Source organism: Histomonas meleagridis (assembly GCF_020186115.1).
Source record: "Histomonas meleagridis strain 2922-C6/04-10x chromosome Unknown contig_35, whole genome shotgun sequence".
NCBI classification, from domain to species: domain Eukaryota; phylum Parabasalia; order Tritrichomonadida; family Dientamoebidae; genus Histomonas; species Histomonas meleagridis.
Window position 1 is genome coordinate 67,474 of NW_027150878.1, and position 23,188 is coordinate 90,661.

At 28.5% G+C, this 23,188-nt stretch overlaps 8 protein-coding genes across 8 annotated transcripts; 5 read left to right on the plus strand and 3 right to left on the minus strand.

The window, feature by feature from the left end:
* GO595_005487 (uncharacterized protein) lies at nt 1-7,314 on the minus strand (the record flags this gene model as incomplete). Its single annotated transcript, XM_067918735.1, has 2 exons — nt 1-1,347; nt 4,177-7,314. 2 exons carry the CDS (start codon nt 7,312-7,314, stop codon nt 1-3), a joined length of 4,485 nt encoding a protein of 1,494 aa, XP_067774283.1.
* Nucleotides 7,315-10,770: 3,456 nt separating this feature from the next.
* GO595_005488 (uncharacterized protein) lies at nt 10,771-11,079 on the plus strand (the record flags this gene model as incomplete). The annotated part of the gene is made up of 1 exon (XM_067918736.1): nt 10,771-11,079. The coding sequence occupies one exon, from the start codon at nt 10,771-10,773 to the stop codon at nt 11,077-11,079; it is 309 nt and encodes a 102-aa protein (XP_067774284.1).
* A 384-nt stretch (nt 11,080-11,463) lies between these two features.
* Nucleotides 11,464-13,218, plus strand: GO595_005489 (Clan MC, family M14, Zinc carboxypeptidase-like metallopeptidase; the record flags this gene model as incomplete). Its single annotated transcript, XM_067918737.1, has 1 exon — nt 11,464-13,218. The coding sequence occupies one exon, from the start codon at nt 11,464-11,466 to the stop codon at nt 13,216-13,218; it is 1,755 nt and encodes a 584-aa protein (XP_067774285.1).
* Nucleotides 13,219-13,400: 182 nt separating this feature from the next.
* GO595_005490 (uncharacterized protein) lies at nt 13,401-14,066 on the minus strand (the record flags this gene model as incomplete). The annotated part of the gene is made up of 1 exon (XM_067918738.1): nt 13,401-14,066. One exon carries the CDS (start codon nt 14,064-14,066, stop codon nt 13,401-13,403), a length of 666 nt encoding a protein of 221 aa, XP_067774286.1.
* A 327-nt stretch (nt 14,067-14,393) lies between these two features.
* Nucleotides 14,394-15,587, plus strand: GO595_005491 (acetyltransferase, GNAT family protein; the record flags this gene model as incomplete). Its single annotated transcript, XM_067918739.1, has 1 exon — nt 14,394-15,587. The coding sequence occupies one exon, from the start codon at nt 14,394-14,396 to the stop codon at nt 15,585-15,587; it is 1,194 nt and encodes a 397-aa protein (XP_067774287.1).
* A 584-nt stretch (nt 15,588-16,171) lies between these two features.
* GO595_005492 (microspherule protein 1-like) lies at nt 16,172-17,203 on the minus strand (the record flags this gene model as incomplete). The annotated part of the gene is made up of 1 exon (XM_067918740.1): nt 16,172-17,203. One exon carries the CDS (start codon nt 17,201-17,203, stop codon nt 16,172-16,174), a length of 1,032 nt encoding a protein of 343 aa, XP_067774288.1.
* A 1,322-nt stretch (nt 17,204-18,525) lies between these two features.
* GO595_005493 (uncharacterized protein) lies at nt 18,526-19,608 on the plus strand (the record flags this gene model as incomplete). Its single annotated transcript, XM_067918741.1, has 1 exon — nt 18,526-19,608. The coding sequence occupies one exon, from the start codon at nt 18,526-18,528 to the stop codon at nt 19,606-19,608; it is 1,083 nt and encodes a 360-aa protein (XP_067774289.1).
* Nucleotides 19,609-19,726: 118 nt separating this feature from the next.
* GO595_005494 (RasGEF domain containing protein) lies at nt 19,727-21,628 on the plus strand (the record flags this gene model as incomplete). Its single annotated transcript, XM_067918744.1, has 1 exon — nt 19,727-21,628. One exon carries the CDS (start codon nt 19,727-19,729, stop codon nt 21,626-21,628), a length of 1,902 nt encoding a protein of 633 aa, XP_067774290.1.
* Between the last annotated feature and the right edge of the window lie 1,560 nt (nt 21,629-23,188).

Below are 23,188 nucleotides of genomic sequence, written 5' to 3' on the forward strand. Positions count from 1 at the left end.
TTACTCAGAATTTTGTTCGATACCTTTCATCTTCTCTTCGAGGTACTCCATCTTCCACCTACACAAGTGCACTCTTGATTCCAATTGCAGCCTCTTCATTAAGTGGTCTCTTGCAGCGGCCAAATTGATACCTTTTCCAGAGCTTGCTGAGTTCTTTGACTTTTCCATTGTTTCGCATAATTTTTCGAATCCTCCATTTATTATATTTAATTGTTCTTTCATTTGAGTAATTTCATTTGTCACGTTTTCGAAATCGATATTTTTCACTGATTCGCCAAATATTTCATTTAATTTCTTTGAGAATTCGATTAATTTGTTCAAAGTTGGTAAACCATTTTGTATTACATCATTAATTTCCTTAATAAAATCGATAATTTTATTACCCTTTTCCAATAATCCATTCAAGTCCTTCACATCCTTTAAATGATCTTTAGTATATAATAATAAATTAATATAAGCAGAAGCTCCAGAAGAACATAAGTTCAACAAAGTAATTGTGAATTCTCTTGTAGCTGATGGAATATTTTGTTTAATTTCATTAATTCTTTCATTAATGATTGTATATTGTTCTTGTAAAGGTTTAGATACAGCAAATATTTTATCCCTTAATTCACCTAAAGTTGCATCTTCATTATTAGCAAATGTTATAGCTTCATCACATAATGTTAAAATTAAATCTAAATCTTCAAGTATCGATTGCGTTGAAGAATCAAATTGTATTCTCCAATTAGGATTACTATGACATTTAGATTTTAATGATTTATTCATTAAGTCACAATTATTACATAATGAATTTGCAGCTTTAGATAAATTCATTTTGTTTTGTAAGTTCACTGAACTTAATGAAGTTTTAAGTGTATTAATAAGTGTTAAATCAATTTGTTCATAAATTTTGGTGATCTTTTCTACAATTTCGGAATTCTCTGGTGACGTTTGAATGAACAATGAAAACTTTTGTATGATTTCTTTGGTTTCATTAATGATATTAATTGTCTCTTTACATATTTCTTGTGTATTTAAGTTAGATGAATCATTTGTAAGTCGTGGCATCTTGATTTTAGATGGAAGTTTATTAGCTAATTCTGGTTCATAAGGTAAATATTCAATGTTTGTTGTTTGTTTAATGATTGTCGATAATTTAAATAATGTTTCATATATTGGAAATTCTTTGGTAATAATCGAATTAATATCATCATTTGTTATTAATGTAATAAATGAATTAATTTGTTCTTGAAGTTGATTAGTTAATGTATTAAATTGTTCATTTAATTGTTTCATTGTATTTTGTTGTAATAATTCAATTGATGATGGAATAATTTTATTAATTTCTTCTTTAAGTAATGGACTCTTTTGTGATAATATTAATAAGAATGATTCCTTAAGTTTAGAATTAGTGAAACCTGCGTTAATTAATGAGATATATAATATAATATTTATTAATATTTCTAATAATATTTTTTGTAATTTAATTATTTCATTAGTTTCTTCTTCATTATTAACGAATGACAAATCTTCAACAATATCTCCAATATTATCAACATATCTTCTAAATAATCTTAAGTTAATATTTGAGAAATCTTTAATATATGTTAATAAAACTTTAATCGATTGATATGATAAACGAATAAATTCACTATAAAATTGGATATCTGGTTTATTCTTAAGGATAATTCCATGTTCACTCATTATTTGTACATTAGATGTGATTAATAATAATTGTTTTTGATCAACAATTTCTGTTAAGTTTTGTGCATATAAATTATTATCTGTACGAATATCTAATAATTCATCAATATTTTGTACATTAATTATTGAATTAGTAATAATATTTGATATGTCTGTAACATATGAAATAATTTTCATTCGTAATTCTTTAATATTATCTTCATTTAATTGTTCAATTTTATCAATTTCATCAATAGTTGGTAATATATTCTCTAATAATTGATCTTTAACTTTCTTTTCTATAGCTGACGCTTGTAATGACTTAATTTCAATGATTTTATAATGGACTTCTTCTGTTTTATATTCTGATAATAAATGTATTAATTCAATTGATTTCTCATTCGATTTATCTTTAATTTCATTCTCTTTAAGTGACCTAAATTCAATAAATGATGAAATCTTTTTAAGTTCATCAAATACTTTCTTAAGTGATTCTTCATTATTAGAATTCTCAATAAGTTTTATGATTTTAATTAATGAAATATCTAAAAGTTCTTTAGAATCTTTTTGAATTGTAGGTAATATACCCATAAATGTTGATAATATTATCGGTAAATATTTAATGAAACTTTCTTTGTTTGTAACTTTCTTATTATATTTGACCATTTTCTTTTCGATTTTAGATAATTCAATTGATGTATAAGTTGGAATTAATTCAACAAAACTCTTTAATGATTGATAATATTCATTATTATAATTAATATGTTCTTTAATATAATTAATGACTTCTTTAGTTTCATCATAATATTGTGTACCTTCCATATAATTTAACACTTGTAAAAATTGTTTATTCGATGTATTATTAAATTCTGGAATTTCTTTATAATTTGGTTCTTCATATTTATCAATAATTTTAATGATTTCATCTAATAAATTATTTAAATGTGGTATCCATGCTTGAAGTTTAATATCTGCTTTATAACTCTTTTCTTCATTACATAAAATAGAGAATTGTTGATCAATATTATATATTAATTGATAAAGAACATTAAACTTATCCATAAATTCTTTAATATGATCTTGAATAGAATTAGATAATGATACAACAAATGATAAATATGAAATGATTTTACGTAAGAACATTGGGACTTTCATTGTATCAGTTTGTAATGTTTCAATTATTTTCTCCATTTCTTTCTTAGATTGTAATAAAAATGATAATGCCATTGATCGATATTGTACTTTCGAAAATTCCATTAATGGATTTAACCAAAATTGAGTTATTAGTTTAAATTGTTTCATTCTTTGTGTAGAATCTATTTCTTGAATATAACGTGAAATGAAACATAAATTAATGAAATTAGCCGTGATAATTAATGAAGGATTTTCAAAGATAATTATCGATTGTTTAATGTTTTCATCATCAGGTTTTTGATGTAAATATTCTTTAATTAATATTTCAGAATTAGAATAATAATATAATGAAATAGTTAAATCTAATTGAATCATAAATGAATTATATTTTTCGATCAAATTAATTATTTTTTCTTCTTTAATTCCTTGTAATAATAATGTAGAATAACATTGGATTTCATGTAATGAATCATATTTTAATGTAATTGATGGGAAACTTTTAGAATCAACTATAACATCCACATTAAATGAATTTAATGAATTCTTTAGATATTGTAAATAATAATTTGCTTTAATATCTTCTACTTTAAATGAATTAATTTCTGTTCGTAATTCATTAATTATATTACATAATGTTATAGAAAAGCCAATGATCATTTTTTGTATTAAATTATTCTTAAGTTCTTTATTAGCTTGTGCTTGAATTAATGTACGTAATTCATCATAATAAAATTTACCTTTTTCATGTGCTTTAATAAATGTTATAGAAGCTATTAAATTAGTTGACATTAAATCAGTATTTTGTGATAATAATTCGAATTTATCATCAATTATATCAATAATATCTTTAGATAAATTATCAAATGATTCAATTCGATCAAATATTTTTTGGATATCTATTGAATGCAAAACATTAGTAAAGAAATGTGATGAAGAAGATTGACGTATAATATTTGTAGATGTTGAAATATCAGTATATTTACTTAAGTTATCACAATATTCAATTAATATATTTAATAATGTCTTTAATGCTGAATCTTCTTTAATGATTGGTATGATTTCAACAATCATTTGATATATTTTATTAACATTTTGTTGTTGTGATTCTCCTCCTTCATTTGTAGATAATAAAGAACTTTGTAATAATCTAATTTTTGTAATAATATCAGTATTCTTAATTGTAGTTTGTGATAATATACTGTTAAGTTTATTAAATAATATATCTGTAGTTTGTTTAAAGATTTCAATATCATTTTCTCCAATATGAGGTTTAAGTATTTTCTCATTTATCATTTCACAATTCGAAAAGAATGTTTCAAGTTGTTTTGTATATGAATTAATTTCATTTACAAATGGCTTTGTAATTAATGTAAATACTTTAACTTGTTCTTTCTTCCTAAAGACTTCTTTTAATTTAGATAATAATTGTGATTCATTAGATTTAACTTCTTTAATAACTTTAGACATATTATCGAAATATAATTTCCAATATTTCATATTCATTAATATGTTTTTATGTTTAGAAAAGATTTCAATGTTTGCAAAATCATTAAAGAAACGTGATACTTCTTCAAATTGTGGTATAATATCTTCAACCATTAACTTAATTTCTTTTCCTGAGAAAAATGGTATTATTGTTAATGTAGGTGGTTTAATAGTTTCATATTCAGGTAATTGATTTATACATGAAATGATTAAATCAATTTGATCAATTACATTTTGTATTTTTGTGAATTTCTCTTCATTCGGTTGAGTTTTATCTTGTGAATCAGAAAGGATTTTTCTCATTTCTTGGAATGTTTCAATTTCTCGATCAATATTTTGAGATTCATTAATATAAGTTAAATCTTTTAATAATTTAGAAGAATCATTAGTTAAATTTGAAACATTTTTAATATTTGTAGTTAATTCTTCAAATATTTTATTTAATTCTTTAGTCGTAGCGATATGATTAGATAATATTTCTTCAATAATACGATTAATATTATTAAAGTAATAAATATTTGAAGCATCTGATAAAATTGTTGATAATTCTCTAATTGGTGACATTATTTCTTTAAGAATTGATAATGTTCGATTAATAGAAACAAAGATTGCACGTGTAGATTGTTTTAATTCTAAGTTAAATATTGTTGTTATAGTCTTTAATTCTAAAATCTTATCTTTAATTTGTTTATAAAGTTCATTAGCTTTAGAATCATTATTTTGTTCTTCATAACTTAAGAACTTAGTAATAGTTTCATTAAGTGCATCAATTAATGTTTTAATTTGTTTCTTTGTAGGAATTACATGATAAGGATCAATTTTAATTTCGTTTAATAATGTAATAAAGATATCAACTTTCTTCTTAGAAAAGATTAAAGCTTGTTGGAATGTTTTATCAGATGTAATTGAAGTTACCATTTCAGTAATACTTTTACAATCAATAATAGCTCTTTGTAATACTATAGTTTGTTCTTTAATCTGTTCAAAGTATGGTATCGAATAAGGACGAATTGTAAGTTGTTGACGTATTTTATGAACATTTGAATATGCATTACCTAATGATATTAATGCACTTTCAATCTTATCAACTAATTCTTGATTATTAATAATCTTTTGATCATTTTTAATAGTATTTCCTACTGTTAATAAAATTGCTACTGAAAATAATGCTTGATGAAGTATATAAATATGTTTTAATCGTTCATTTGGTTCATGTGGAATTAAAGGTCTTAATACATCTTTGATTATAATAGTGAAATGTTCAATTGCTGGTAAAAAGACTGATCCTTGACATAATGGTAATACACTTTCAGCAAATTCAGTTAATGACTTTAATTCTTTTAATAAGTTAATTAAATGGAATTGTGTATTATATAAAATTGTACCATTAGTAGGACATTGTTTAAGTTGTTTAAGACTATCTTGAAATGTTTCACGATATTTCTTTAAGAAGTTAACCCAATTTTCAATGATTATTTTACGTTTACCTTCAACTTTAACCATAATTTCAGATCGTATTAATTTTTGACATTTAATTAATATGTCAAGATTCGATAATATTATTTCAAGATTTCCGACAGTAATATTAGAAGTTGATATCATTAATAATGAATTAATAATTTCTTCTTTATCATTATCAGGTAATTTACCTTTTTTAATAATTTCATTTGTATTATATATTAATTGTAATAATGAATCTTGTTCAAACATATTCTTCATACATTTAAGTAATACTTCTTGAATTTGATTAACTTCATTAGGGAATTCATTAGCATAATTAGGTAATAATGGGACAACTTTAGTTTGATAAGGTTCTAATGTACCCGGATAATATAAATATTTCCCAGCGCCACTTAATGTATAATAATATGTGAAATTCGATATATCAATTTCTTCTGCATTATTTAATGATTCTTCTTTCATAAATCCATCAGTAATTAATTCTGATCCAAGTTCTTTAACAAATGTCGCATACGCTGAAATTATTGCATAAATTGTTGTGTAATTCTTATGATGGATTTTAAGTTTTTGTTCTTGGCCATCAGGTAATAAGAACTTAATGGTAACTGTCCCTTTAGATTTATGGACTGATACATATCGGAAATATGGTATTGAGTATAAAAGTTCTTTTGATTCACCATCAAGTAAATCAATTTTACTTGGACCAACAAATAACTCGGATGGTACATAATTCTTATCTTCGCCAATGGCATATTTACATTTGAAACTTTCGCTGCCAAAATTCGGTATCGATAATGAGATGGTGATGTATTGGCCAATCGATTCTTCTTTGGTAGGTGGCTTTCGTTCCTTAAGAAAATCAATGACTAAAGCTTTGACTTCTTCAGAAGTGTCCGCTGGAATCGATTCTTCTGTAACTTGGGAAATATCTGCGGATGTGATATATAATGAATAATAACAAAGTTCGGCTTTCTTTTCATCTGATATTGTAAGACTACTCTTCTTAAGATACTCGGATACATCATTATAAGCTAACATTGATGAAGATGGATCCATTAATTGTGATTTGGTGAAAACAAAATAACGTCTCTTAAATACAACTTTGTCATAATTGGTACACTGTTGAGGTAAGGATAGTTCTAAGTTAAGTGGGACATGTTCACCATCAGATGATATGGTAAATAATGAGTAACCAATTGCATTACCGATTCTAAACTTTTCTGCAATGAAAGAAACAAGCTCCTTAACGGTCTTTGAAATATCAATCATAAGTTTCTTGGTAGTTCCATCAGATGTTAGAACAGATATGGCTAAACTTGTCCTTAAAACAAATATTGTCATCCCATCCTGTGGATGGTAATGAGAAATTTCCTTGTCTGGATTTACCCACTTGAATTCCTTGTCTTTCTTACGGATAAGTAAACGAAGATTTTTAGCTTCAGGAATTTGCAAATTTTTAAGTGCAAGAGAAAGAAGTTGAGAGCCCTTGATGTCGCCCGGGTATTCAAACTCTTTTGCGTTTTTTCCATGTATGTTATCGCAGGTAAGAAGGCGGATTGTTGCGGACATATTTTTTTGAAACACTGATTAAACTTTTTCAATTGCTGTTTTGAAAACTGCCATTGAAAAGTGCCAAAAGAGAAGAGTTGGAGAAAAGATAGATATAAAAAAACATTTCAATTAATTAGTTAAATATGTTTGTAATCGAAATTTATGTAAAAAAACAAAATTAAATTTATATAGTATTCATGAAAGTTCATTATATGAATTAAATTCTTGAAGCCTCGCCGTTAAAAAAAATATCGTGAAGTGAACAAAACAAAGAAACAATAAAATTCTAATTGAAAAATTGAAACAATTTTTTTGATAGTGGAAATATAAATATTTCATTAAATTAGTTTATAAATTATAATTTTTTGATAATATATAAATAATAATACATTTGTATTATATATTTAATTTTATATTATGATATATTAATTTCTTTCATTAAAAATTTAGTTTAATTTGATTTGACATTAAAAATTTGACAACGGTTTGTATCATCGTTTTGTCTGTTTTTTGTATCAGCGTGGTAAATTTTTTTTTTAATAATGAAAAATTTATTTTTAACCTAAAGAAATTTATTGACGTCTTTTCTGCTTCATTTTTAGTTGTCATCTTAATTAAGTTTAATTATTTTATTATTGATTAATCAAAAGGAACATAAATCCAAAACATGAAAAAAATCTTTAATAAAAATTCACTTATTTCCTAGTATTTTCATATTATCATTTTTGATATTTATTTCCATTGTGTTAATCCCCAATTGAATCTCCGAGCATTCGTAAGTAAATATCTCAAAAATCTATCGTTTAGCTAAAGCACAAACGTTTTGCATGACTTGCAAGTGAAAGATAAAAAATATATAACATATCTCATATTATTAGAAAGTATTGTTTTTGAATTAAATGACGAAAATATTGAGGCTTTAGTTGAAAAATTATTAAATGTTTTTGATGCAGATAATTCATATTCTTTTTTTATTATAATATTCCATTTGTCATTTTCAGCATTTACTTCTAAAAAGATAAATACAAATGTAATTTTTACATTTTTAAATATGATTTTTACAAAGAAAGAAGAAATTGTAAAAAGCAAATTTCCTATTAAAAATATTCTTTCTCTGTTAAACATTGCATATAATCCTCAAGAATCATATTATTTTCTTCAATGGTTGATAGATCAAAAATTTATTGAGCCTGGTTCCATTCAAAATATAGAAACTTTATATTTCTCTCATTATAAATCACAACAAAAAGTTTTATTTTCATATAAAGCTCTTCCATCATTTAGTAAGTTCAAAGAAAATTTCGAAGAGCTTAGTAAGAATGATTGTGAACTTCATAAGAAATTAATTCGTGAAGGAGTTAACCCAAATGAAATTGCAAAAATAATTAGAAATGATGATATCGAAAAATTACAAGAAATAGTATCAAGCCCAAATTTTGATTTTAATCAAGTAATTGAACCATCTCTTTATGAAAAATTTACATTTATTAATCAAAATAATGTTAAACTTATTGAATATGCAGCATTTTTTGGATCTATTAAATGTTTTAAATTATTAAAACTAAGTGGTTCTAATTTAGAAAATATTGGGAAGTATGCAATTGCTGGTGGTAACCTTGAAATAATTCATATTTGTGAGCAAAGTAATATATCTTTTTTTGATTCATTTGAAATTGCGGTTGAATTTCACCAAAAAGAAATTTTTTATTATCTTTATGAAAATAAAATTGCTGAAATTAAAGATATAAATGAATTGGGAAAGAAATGTATTAAATATAACAACTTTGAAATTTTCTCATTTTTAGAAGATAAAGGAATGAAAGTAAATGATACCCTTTTTATGGAAGCAGCTTCAAATGGAAATTTATATCTAATTAAGCATTTTCAAAAAGAAAAACATTTCCCGAATGATATTTTATATTATGCGATAATTTCAAAAAATTTCGAACTTGTTAAATTTATAGCTGAGCAAAATAAAAGTTATATTAGTGCCAAAAATATTTATTATTTTGTAATAAAGTTTATTTTGTTAAATATATGTTTCAAATTAATAATTGGAATTTGTTTTAATAATTTGAAACTCCAATAATTTTTGCAACGTCATGTGGTTCTGTTGAAATCGTAAAATTTCTTCTTGATGGAAAAATTTCAAATATTAATGCTAAAGCTATTTGTTCAATTTATAAAGAGTTTATTTCAATTGTTTGGTAATTCATCGTTTTTAATGGTGTACATAAAAATTATTTAAAACTGCATTGATTATTGCAGCCGAAAAAGGTAACACTGAAATTGTTGAGTTACTTCTTAATCAAAAAAGTATAAATGTAAATGCAAAAGATGTCTTTTTTTCATATTCAATGTATATTTGAATAAAAAGCGATTTCCATATCATATTCAAAATTAAAATATATTATTTAAAACAGCACTTATGTATGCTACTACAAATGGTAATGTTGAAATTGTTAAATTACTTGTCAAACAAAAAGATATCAATATTAATGCAAAAGATATTTGTTTAATTAATTTAATGGTTATTTCATTTAATTAGTAAATTATAATATCATTTGGAATTAATTTAAAAAATTTTTTACAGCCTTAAATTATACATCAAATGAAGAAATTAAAGCATTAATTTCACATTATTCAAAGGACAAAAATAAAAGTTGATTAATTTCTTACCAATAAATATAAATAACAACTTAGAAAGTAAAATTTATGTTAGAAAATATCCCCTTGATAACCTAAAGTAATAAAAATATCAGATGAAAATAGATCTTTTTTAATGTTTTCCTATCTTGAAAGCTAACATATAATATTTTTATTATGTTTTGAGGTTTAACATCATCACCAGGTTCCTCAAAAAGATACAAATAATAAAACCATAATTTCGTAGAAATAAAAACGAAAATTATCTCATGTAAATAATGAAGATATTGTTCAGAAGCAAATCATTAATGATTCGCCCAGGTGTAAGAAAAACAAAAATATAATGAACCATATTATTAGGATAAGAAGGTGAGCAACTACTTTCTTTTGCGCCTTTTTCACGTTTATATTTAAATGTGGTTCTTATTCCAATATTTTATAAATATAAACTAAATTCACAAAAAATCATTTTGAAATTTAAATTTATAAAAAATTATTTATCTTTAGCCAAAATACATGTACATCAACAAATTATAAAATCGATACATTTAAGCAATAAATAAATTTTATGTTTTTTAACCTTGAAAAATTAAATAGTTTATATTAACGGTGATTTGCCTCCAGAGATTTTGTAAAGTATTCAATTTCGTACGGCTTTCCGATTTCTGGGGGGAACATCCCGTTCAGTACGATCGCTTATTACTTTTTCAATGCTTTAACCAAATTTGAGAGATCTATCAAATTTGAAAAAAAGATTGAAATTGAAAAGGGGTTTTTCCGGCATCCTTTGAAAAATACCCATTTTTACCCTTAGACCATAAATCTTGTATGGAGAACGAAACAACGAACCTTAGAAGCAGTATGCTTGAATCTAGTAAAAGCGATGGTGACATCGGCGAAGATAGTGAACCTCCACTTGATATATCCCAAAAATTGTTTTATGGATGCTTTAAATATCATCCATCAAAGTACTTAGCAAAGTATAAACGGCAACCAGTGGGAGTTACTAGAAGGGACTTTAATTGGGACTTAGGTGAATCAAAAGCTGTCCAAATTAAAAGCGAATCATTCCCAGAAGTTGGCCCACTTGATGCTTTCCACAGAAGCAACCACCTATGTGAAATTGATGTTTTTTGAATATTAACCATGTAATTATTAAAAAATAAATTCATAATATAAATTTGAAGAGGAATTCTTTCCGATCGCAAATTGTGATCCCATTTGGAATTCCATCAACCAAACTCATGAGTTCGGTTTAAAGCACGTTTTATCTTCTGTGTTTCCAAAAAAAAATTTTATATACATAACTTTAATATCAATCAATGATTAGTCATTTACTTTCTTGAGGAGTTACAAAACGACACAAATTCTTGCTGAATTAAATAAAAACTTATGATTTTTGCTAGCAAAATAAAACAATTAAGAATAAAGAGATAAAAGTTACTTTGGGCTTCATCTTGTGTCAGATATATTGTCATTGAAAACTGAATGACAAATTAATTGGTGCTCTTAAGGTAACAAATGGAATCCCAAACTCTTCCTGATTATCAATGTAAACCAAAAACAAGATTGGAAATCCCTATTTCATTGCAAAACCCAAATAGCCATCCAGGAGCGCCAATGATTCCATGTGTTTTTAAGCAAGAAAATCCTGATGAACTGCGGGAACAAAATGAACTAATTTATGATCCAATGGATCCAAATGTGTGTAAGAGTGATATAAAGTTCTCTGGTAATTTTGAATGTGGAAACCTTGGTAAAGTCTATCAAATTGGAGATAACAAGTATGAAATTCATATACTACCAGATCCTAATGATCAGCAAAGTGCACAATGGTTTTTTTTCAAAGTTGAATCACTTAAGCCAGGTGTTTATTACTTTATTATTGTTGGTTTTTATCGTCAATGCAATTTACATTTCAAAGGATCACAAGCTTGCGCTTATTCTCAATTTAAATCTAAACGAGGAATAGGGTGGCATCGTATTGGTGAAGAAATGAATTACTTTCGATGGAAAACAGGCAAATTTCCAGAATGGGCATGGAGCTTCAAATTTACTGTTGAGCAACCAGACACCATGTACTTTGCCCACAGTTATCCATACACATATACAGACATGCTTAACTGCGTTGGTAAGCTTCAGCCACTTTGCAAATCATCGACATTATGCCAATCAGTTGGCGGCTTAAAAGTTCCCGTTGTTTTCTGGGATGCTGACCAAGAGAGTTGTGTTGATGTTGCTCCGTATCTTGAGGAAGGTAAGCAACTCACACATGAAGCTCCACCAATTCGCGAGGAAAATATTGAAGAATTTTCACAGACAATTATTGATAAACTCAAACAGTGGGGTCGAAATGACCTTAATGATGGCGTAAAATCAGATAAGAAGCCAGTTATTGTGATAGCAGCACGTACGCACCCTGGAGAAACGAATTCGTCATTTGCAATCGAAGGTTTGATGCAAACGGTTTTTGCGAATAACGAATTCGGTGTAAAGCTCAGAAAAAGTTACTCGTGGTTAATAATACCTATGATTAATCCAGATGGTGTAATATGTGGGTTTTATAGGCCATCTCTTTCTGGTGATGATATTAATAGAGTTTGGCAAAAGCCAGATCCATTATCACATCCAATTGCTCATAATGTTCTTAACTTATTAACAGTTCTTCGACGTACAAGACCTATTCCATTCTTTTTAGATTTCCATGGCCATACCGGCGTATGCAATAGCTTTGTTTATGGATTTATGAATGATAATAATCCCGCGATTTATAAAGCTGAAAGAATCTTCCCATTGCTTATGACAAAACACACGAATTTGTTTTCGAATGAAATGTGTTCATATCTTAAGCAGGAAGCATATGAGGGAACAATGAGAGTTGTGTTGAGAAGGAAGTTTTTGATTTTGTTCGCTTATACACTTGAAATGAGCTTTGGCGGTTCAGACTTTGGTCCAAGACATGATACACAGTTCACGCCGCATGACTTTAGGGAAATTGGCGTTGCAACTGCTCATGCATTGGATGAAATGTTTTCAGAGCCAACAACACTCGCGTCAAGGGAAGTGTTTGAGTTGTTGAAATTCCCCGAAAATGTGAAAAATGACTTAAGTAGTAAAACAAATACGAAAATTGAAATTGAGGGAACTGTTATGGAAGGAAAACGCGAATTTTTCAGGTTCAACATAGACGACATAAGCACAAGTCCACCTAAAAAAGAAATGACATTAAAGTTAAAGCAACTTGTTTATGACAAAAATTATATAAATGTGTTGTAATAAACTTTTATATATTATCCGAAACTTTATTAAAAAAAATATTTTTGTAATTTATAAATCGTTGTGATGACTTACAACAAAGTTGAAAAAAGAAATATCAATATAATAAAAAGGAAATATCAAAAGTTGTAAAAAAAGTATGAAATAGAACAAACATTTATTATAAATATATCTATAGGTTTTCATTTCTTAGGCAATGAATGATCTTTTAGTTTCTGTATCTTAGCGATCCATTCGAATTCTTTCTTGCTGATTTCACTTCTCTTTGCTTGAATCTTTTGCTTCATTTCATCTTCCTCTTTTTTGTATAGTTTCTGTAGTATTTTTAATTCTTTTTGCTTCTTATTAATCGCGTTAATTATTTCTGTGTTTTGGTTGATGTGATTCTGAACTTTTACATTTTCATCGCCTTTAACTTGAGAATTCTCAAGAAGAAGTTGATCAATCCTTTGAAGGAGTTCATCTGCTGTTTCATCTGGTACGTAATCAGGAAATGGAAGATTTTCCTTTGCGTATTTGAAATATCGAGAAAATTTTTGTTCAAGTATTACTGATGTTGAATGTACTTTTTCGATTTTCCTTTGTAACTTAACAAGTGTCTTTTCCATTTCCTTAACTTGTGTTTGAAGATCCATTGCATCGATTTCGACTGAATCAATATTTGGTTCATCAAAAATTTTTAATAATTCTTGATCTTCCTCACTAAATGTAATTGGCTTGTTAAATGATAATTGAGAAATTCGAATTTCATTCTGTAGTTTTGTAATATTTGATTCAGAATTTCTAATTTCATTTTCAAGATATAAAAGTATATCATCTGATGAACGAAAATCAGTAGGCGCACTCATTTCTTGACTTTCTTCTTGGATAGCATCTGAAATTTCAAAGTCAATATTTATACTAATTTTTTCTTCGATTTCTTTTATATGACTATTGATCTCTTGAATTAGTTTTTTGTTTGTTGCTTGGAGTTTTTCTAATTGTTCTTCCTTTAAATAAATGTCTTTTTTGATTTTGAAAATAGCTTCTTCACTATTTTTAAATTTATTCGAAGCCACGGTTATTTGATTAATTTTTTGTTGAATTTGCCTTATTTCTTCTTTTTTATTTCTTATTTTTTGCTGAATTGATTTGAATTCATTCTCATACATTATTTCACATCACATTTCACCTCAATGGAAAAAGATCATTTAACATGGTTTCATAGACCACCTAAATATGTAAACAGAGCAGTTGCACCCGGAAATCGTCATTTATCACGAATATATACAAAACCAAAAGCGGCAGTTAGATTACCTGATTTTTATCCAGAAGGTCAATTAAAAATCGCACGCAATTATTATGGCGCTCACCCACAGCTACTCATGACACTCATTGGTGTTAAAGAAGTATTCAATAAACAACTTCCAAATATGGGTTCCTCATATATTACCAGACTTGTTTTCGACTTTCAAGCCGAATCAGTCATAATTCTACACAAAGGAATTCCCACAGCTGCCATTTCCTCACGTCTTTTTCCAGAACAAGGTTTTATTGAAATAGTATTTCTTGCTGTTGATATGTCCTATCAATTATGTGGCTATGGTAGACTCATTATGAACTTCCAAAAGAATGTTAATCTTGCACGCGGAATGACAGACATATTAACATGTGCCGACAATGATGCAGTTGGGTATTTCAAGAAACAAGGTTTCAATTCAAAAGACATCAGAATGAATCCTGACCGATGGGTTGGCTACATCAAAGATTATGATGGAGTCACACTTGTTCATTGTCGACTTCATCCTGAAATTGATTATATCAATTATCAGGATCATGTCCTTTCGGTTCAAATGCGAGAACTCGAGAAAAGAACCGGATTTCGAGTCTCGAAGCCCATCCCCGAATTTGCCAAGGAGACTCCAACTCTTCCTGATGGAGTTGTGCATCAATCATTGCCTCTGCCGGTTATTTTTAACCGCTGCATTCCAAAAGTGACAAGCAATGGGGTGACCCGTCTTCTTACTAACTATAATGAACACATGGAGACGATTAGAAACAAATTAAGAAAAATATTAAAGGCATTGAAAGCAGATCGTTATAACTCTGAGATATTCCTAAGGCCAGTAACAGAAGAAATTGCACCTGACTATTTTGAAACTATTGCATCGCCAATGGATTTGTTTTCTATTGAGAATAGATTGAATAAGTTTTATGATTATTATAAAAGACCTGAGATATTTGCAACAGATATGACGTTGATGTGCCAAAATGCTAAAAAATATAATGGACCGGAATCGCCGTTCTATACTAACGCAGTTGACATATTTCGGAAGTTCAAGAGACTCTATCACGAAGAGTTTCCGAATGCGATACTTCCAAGTACATAGGAAATATATGTGTGTTACATTTTATTATGTAGATTTATAAATAATACAATTTCGATTAGTTTTGTCTTGTTGGTTTTATTTGGTGTATAAAATTCGAAGAAATATGTAAAGAACGAAAGTAATAACAATTTTAAAAATGAAAATTTTAATTATTTCCTCAATTTTTACATAAATAAAATAGGTGTTTGATGAAAATCTTTTGACTATGTTCCTCCCAAATTTATGTTTTTATTTCATAGAATTTTATTTATGAGTTCACTCTAAATGTAGGTTCATGTATTTAATATTATTTTTAACAATGCAAAAAATGAATATTTTAATATGTTAGAACAAATTATTTGAAACAAAAAATCTTCAAGTTACTTCTAAAAAAATGTAAAGACAATATAAAAAAATATTAAATTTACATCCATAAACTTAATGTTATTTTAAAAACTTAATAATAGAAGAAAATTTGATCTTTTTCTTCTCTTTTATAAAAAAAATTTTACACATATAAATTAACAAAACATTAAAAAAAAATTCAAAATTTGTATATAAATTTTAACTTTATTCCACAATCTGTACATTACATCTTTAAAAAATCATTTCTTTATCTTATTTTGTGTTCCAGCATTTTCGCAAGCAGTTTTAAGATCGGAAATAAATTTCATGTTCGGTATAAATATCAGCAGCGCGTCCATGAAGTCAAGTATAGCGCCCGGCTTCAAAATGCACGAGCATCCGCAAGGAATTAGTTTGCCATTAACCCTAAACTGACGATTACCAATATTCTCCAAGTAGAAGTTGAAGTCGTCCATAAATGACAGCAGCGCTTGATTTCTTGACACGTGTGTACATGATGTCAAACCTGCGCTGGTCAAATCGACATCAACGTCAAAGTCAGCTGTACCTCTACCAATCATTACAGATTCACGGCACATACGATATTCGAAATTTTCGCCTCGAAGAATTGCTAAACAATCTTTCATCGATGATGAAAAAATTTGAAGATTGGATTCTAACATGTTAATTTCTGCATCAACTTTCTCCTTTTCGTATTCAATATTGACATTGTTTGGAATACATCTGTTGTGCCCATAAAATGATGCATTTTTTGTGTTAACGGTCGACAGGTGGAATTTGTATTCATTTGTGACTTTTTGTACATACTCATTCAAAAATTCAGAGGGGTCTAAGTTTCTGATTTCATTCAATCTGTCGATGATCGACTTCATGCTTCTGCACGGCTTGAACACGAAGCCAAATTTATTCATAAAGTCGGGAAATGATATCTCATTTTCATTACGAATGTATGTAAGAAGTGCAAAATCTTCATCTTGTGTAAAAGGGACTGTTGGAATATTATCTGGCTCAAATAAAATTTCTGGAGGTGTGTGTAGATATTGGAGCCAAAACGACCTAAGCTCTCCCTTGGAATATTTGTAAAGTGGACTCATTGATACTTGTAAATAATCAAAAGGTACACTCATTGCAGATATAATCAATGATTTTTTGGATTCATTGTCAAAATTTATGGGGATAATAATTTCTGGAGGGGCCAAAGGGGGAACAAATGGCCTTGATGTGTTTTCTTGAGTTTCTTCTGTGGGAGCTGTCGTTTCTTCTTCAGCCATTTTTGTCAGGTAATTCAGAGACTTTGTTTCAAAAAACGAGAAATAAATAAACGTTTCAAATGAAAAAAATTCCTCATTAAGTATCAATCCTTTGACAAAGTGTAAAAGGCGTATGGTCATAATTCGTCAAATGAATAAATTCATAATTTTGATGAAATGTACTATTTAACTAATGTCCAAAAATTTTCAAAAAGAAGTGCTTAACCCCAAATGAATAAAAAGAATTACTTATTATCCTTTATTAACACAAAAAATTCGAGTTATTCATTGGTTTTTCCTATACATTTCGTGCTTGATGTTGTAAACCGTCGTTACAACACACAAAATTGAAAGAAAAGATGCCAACGTTGTAAATGTTATAAAAACAGGACGTTTCGACCAGTCTGGAGCCTTCCTACAGTTTATAGCTGGAAGCAAAGGATAGCTGTAGTTTGATTTTGGATTTTTGTTTTCCATTTTTGTTTGGAATTTGAGTATGAAGCTATCTGATTTGGAAACATCGTTTGTTGTCAACTGAATGATTGGAGGAGCAATAGCAGAACCTAAAATTCTTTGGTATGTGAAGGATCCTATTTGCATGAAAACATTGGAACCATGTTCATAAATTGTGAGTGATGAAGATTTCGTTTCTAGAAATGCATTAATTTCTTGACTTGCTGGTGTGATAAAAACAAAACACTTGTCTTGATGCGCTTCAAGCCTTTGAAAACCTTGACCATTTGGACTCATTTCAATGTATTCTGTTGAATTGGATGAAATATAAATTCCATTAGTACATATTCCCAATGTTGGAATTAACGAAAAATTTAACACCATTTCAACACGGGATTTTATTGTTATTTCTGCAAAAGGATGTTGATAAAAATGCATGAGTTGAATTGAAGAACCAGTAAATTCTTTTTTATGGACAATGCTTTTATTTGTGGAAGCATGCCGATACTCTGTAAGTGTGATATCTTCTGTTGGACTATAAAACGCGATATAGAATGGATAAATAGTCGAATTAATACAAATTTCCTGACCTGTATTAATATTTTTTTGATAGTGAAGAGCATCATCAGTAACATTAATAGAAATATCACATATGTTTAAACAAAATCCAAAAAAAATACTTAACATAAAAAAGATGAATAATTTCGCTATATAAACGGTCGAATCTCATGAACGCGACCGTTAATCGTTCAAAAAATTCAGTAGGAAATAATCGTTAATTTTTATAAAATTTGTCAAACAAAAACTCTTCTTCAAAATGCCACTTTTTATTAAACATGAGTGAGCAGCAAAGACTTATCACAAAGTATATTTCAAAATTAAATAATATTATGCTCGCTTGTTACTCCTTCCATTTTCTTGATACTCAACACGATGAAGCAGCTCAAGTAATGTTACGAGAAAGTTTGAGCAATCTTTCAACTCAGTGTTCAAATGAAGCAATAAAAAAAGCAATTTCTGCTACCATACTGACAAAATCAAGAGTACCATTCGGAAAACGTGCTAAAACAGTAGACCAAAGTTTGAAATCTAATGAACCAAGGGAAGCAGTCAAAAAGACAAAATTGGATGAACTAAGAACTAGTTTTCTTTCTCTTTATGTTGAAGATGCACTTAAATTTTACAAAGAATATCGAGAAGAAAATCGAAAAAATCAAGACAAAATCGATAAATGTTACCGAATCAGAGCTACATGTCACTTAGCGCTTGGTAACTATACTCAAGCTCTTTCACTAGCGCAAAAAGGGAATATTTTTGACATTGCTTTTATATCTTCAATTGTCGAACAACAATATGATGTTGCGGAAAAGATGATACCTCTTGCTATCAGAACCATCAACTCTGTTACAAAAGTACCTGATTCATCAGTATCAATGTATGAATTAATCATATTAACAACAGTTGTTGTGCTTGCCACCAGTACCACTGGCAAAGCCGAGAATCAACTTGCAAATTTATTTACAGCCACAAACTATGAGTTTCCATTACTTGTCAAATTAAGGGATGCTTTTATCGATCGTAAATTTAAAGATTTTTTACGGCTTTTAAAGCAACTCCGTCCTATTCTTGAGGTATCTCTTTACACAGCCCATGTTGTTAAACCGATCATTAATGCGATCAAATTAAATGCGATTTTTAATTGCGTCCAAGTTTTTGCCGAGATCACATTTAATGAGATTTTTGATCAAACAGGTGTCAAACAAAGCAAAATTTTGGGTTTTCTTTTGACATTAATTCGCAGTGGAAAATTAAACGGAAAAATTGATATGGTCCAACAAAAGTTTATTGGAGGAATTTGTGATCTTCAATATAAAGAGAATGTCAACTTTCTAGATAGGGTCACCACTGTTAAGGACAATTATTTATTGAATCAATTTATTCAAGAGTATAACAAAACTAAAAAACCAAAATAAGTAAAAAAAAAAACGTTTATTTTTTGAGATAACTTTTTTATAAAAGTGTCAAGTTTTTGTCAAAAATTGAAAGTATCGTCATAATTCGAACAGACACTGTCAAAACCACATAAACAAAATGTCAGGCAAAGTCTCTCTATCAAGATCCTATAATCCGATTAAGCAACAGCTTAACACCCGCAAGAATGGAAGCGTAGTCGACTCATCTGTCCTCACAACGAAGAAAGAAACAGATCCTAAACTTCAAAAGGCACCACTTCCTATTTCTCACGAATTTGATCTCCTTTGCGCTCAACATCGTAGTGAAGAGAATGTCGATCGTTCAGATTGGCTTCAAAGGGTTCTTGATAAGCATCAAAACATTCGTGAGCTTCGAGAATGTGTTAACCCTGTTGTCCGTGCAGCAACATTTGCACGTCTTTATCTTCCATCAACACGTTTAATCTCACATGAAATGCTTCTTGCCCTTATTTCTCAACATTTCCGAACATTAGGTCTATCTGAAGCACAAGCTTCACTTCACTCAGAATGGGGATCAGATTTCAACATACCACCACATAAGCTTTATTCACAATTAGCACTTCTTATTCAACGTGGAGTTCATCGAGCCGAAAGATTTTGGGAACTTTCAATGCCATCAGTTCATGCATGTGCCACTGAGAAACTTACCCAACAAGCACTTGATGAAGAAATCTCCAGGACGATTGGAGCTGCTCCTAACATCAATGAAGATGATCAATCCTTATTAAATGAGACACCTGGCGATCCCAACTTCATTAAATATGATGAGAATGGCGAACCAGTTGAAGCCAGTCTTAACCAAATCATCTATTATGTCACCACGAATCTTGTCAAGAAAGATGAAGGTTCATCAGAGACCAGCAAATACAACAACACATCCATGTCTGAGCTCACCAGTGCGTTATGCTTAACCATTTCCTCCTATGCCTCAGCCAAAGTCTTTTTCAAGAAGATCCGCGATCGATTTGAAATGTTATTAGCAGATGACACACAAAAGACGAATCAATTGTTATGTGTTAAGCTATTTAAAGAATGGATCCATGGTGCGATTAATGATATTGAGCCACAAGTCTTAGATGCGGCAATGCAATTTACAGAAGAACATTTAATGTCACGTTTCCCATCATATTGCCGAAACATCTTTGAAGGACGTTCAGATAACACCACACAGCGCCAAAAAGACTTTGAAAGCAAAGCGAAGCCCGTTGAGTTAGGTAATTGCACAGGCATTTGGACTGGTGATTTTACATTATTTGATTTACCAGTTAAAGAATTAGCGCGACAACTTACAGTGTGGAGCTCAAACAAATACTATGCGATCAAGCGATGCGAACTTTTAGATTGCGCATGGGATAAACCACGTCTTAAGTATCGAGCGCCTAATGTCATTGCGTTAACTGAACATTATAATCGTTTCTCACGTTGGATCGAATATTCGATATTATCAGAGAAGAAGTTACAAGATCGAATATATCGTATGGAATGGTTCATCTCATTAGCGCAAGAGTTATTTGACTTGAATAACTTTTATGATGCGATGTGTGTTCTTTCAAGTTTCGAAGCAAATTCTATTTATCGATTAAGAGAACATCGAAAGTTATTATCACCACAATCACAAGAAAGATTACAAGACTTACAAACAAAGATGGATATCAATGGTAACTTCGTATCGCTAAGAAACCTTTATAACAAATGTTTGACATCTTCTACACCCGCATTACCTTACATCGGAGTATTGTTGTCCGACTTGTTTAAGTATTACGAAGGTACACAGGAATACGTCAATAAGCTAATTAACATTAGGAAGTTTAAGGGAGTGTACAAAATGATAGCAAAGATAGAAGAGTTCATGAGAGATAAGTATTGCATATACGCAATCGATCAGGTCCAGGCAGAGATAGATAAGTTCGAGGAGCAGGACGAGGACGTATTGTACGAAATGTCAAACGACGTCGAAAAGGAAGGCGCCAAAGGAAAAGAAGACCTTAAGGATGAATAAAAGTCGTAATGCCATTTGCAGTTTATACAAACTTTGGACGTTTTGGTAATGGAATTAATGTGTTGAGTATTATGAATAGGAATAAATGGAATTAATGTGTTGAGTATTATGAATAGGAATGAATGGAATTAATGTGTTGAGTATTATGAATAGGAATGAATGGAATTAATGTGTTGAGTATTATGAATAGGAATAAGTTGAATGAATTATTAATGACGATATCTGCGTTTAACTTTTGTTTGGAATTTATTACTGTTCGATTCTTCATCAATATCATCGACTCAGGCACAACATATTTCCAATAATTGCTACTTCATTCATAATATCATCATTGATTTTCATTCCTTCTTTAAGTAAAAATGAAAATATTTCATAATTACGATATAATATACAAAGCTTTCCTAATTCTTCTAAATTATTAATTTCATCTAATTCATTTTCATAAATATGTTTAAAAATATTATTTCGATGAAACCCAATTGCTGTTTCAGATGCATCTTCAAATGATGAAGTATTTTGTTCACATAAATGAATGATTTCTTCATTTCCACCTGCAACTTCATATTTACCTGTATTATTTACATTTGCATTGTTCATAAGTAAATATTTGAAACACTTAATGAATCCAAAGAATGCTGCATAATCAATTAATGTAACATTTTTTTGTTAATAAATGAACATCTTTCATAAAGTGATGGATCAATGCTTTGATCAAAATCAAAATTTGTATGTGATGATATTTTTTGAAGTTTTTCTATTTCATCATTTCAAATTATTTTCGAAATTTCATTTGGATTATGTCCTTGTTATTACATACAAATATTTTTGTTATTTGGCAAATATAGATTATTTGACATATTTAAGCGTTATGTTTTATTCATCTTTTAATTTTTATCAAATAATTAAATCGAAAAATCAGTCTGTACTTAGTACAAATTATGTCGAAGATGATCCATTTGCAAAAGATTTTAAAGAAGAAACATTTATAAAAGTATAAATTTCCATTAATGATTAATCATTAATAACCTATAAAATATGATTTAATGTTAAAAAAAGGCTCTAGTTTCATTAATTAATCTTTCAATTTTGATCTTATTTAGATATTAAATAAAATTTATTTAAATATAATTAATTATTAAGAATAGAATAAGGGCACTTCGTTGCAATATGCTGATCTGATCCACATATGCTACATCTATGTTTTTGGTTCTTCGTTCTCCAGGTTTATCTACATTTCTTCATGGTTGAGTGTTTGGCGTTCTTGGGATTAATAATGTTGAAGGAGGGAAAATATCTTCATTAACCAAGAGTTCTTAAAATATAATAATTTATACGACGTAAGTGTATTATGAGCATGTGATTTAAATATAAAATTTCATATAATATATTGATTACACACAATGAGTTTTTTGTTCGTAAGGATTTTTCTTCTTCGTTATATTCATTAATTGCACAGAATATAAAGCCAAAAATTATAACAAATTACAGTTATATTTATTCAACTTTTTTTGTTACTGAATTCACATTTTTATACAAAACAGCAAACAATGTAAATATTGA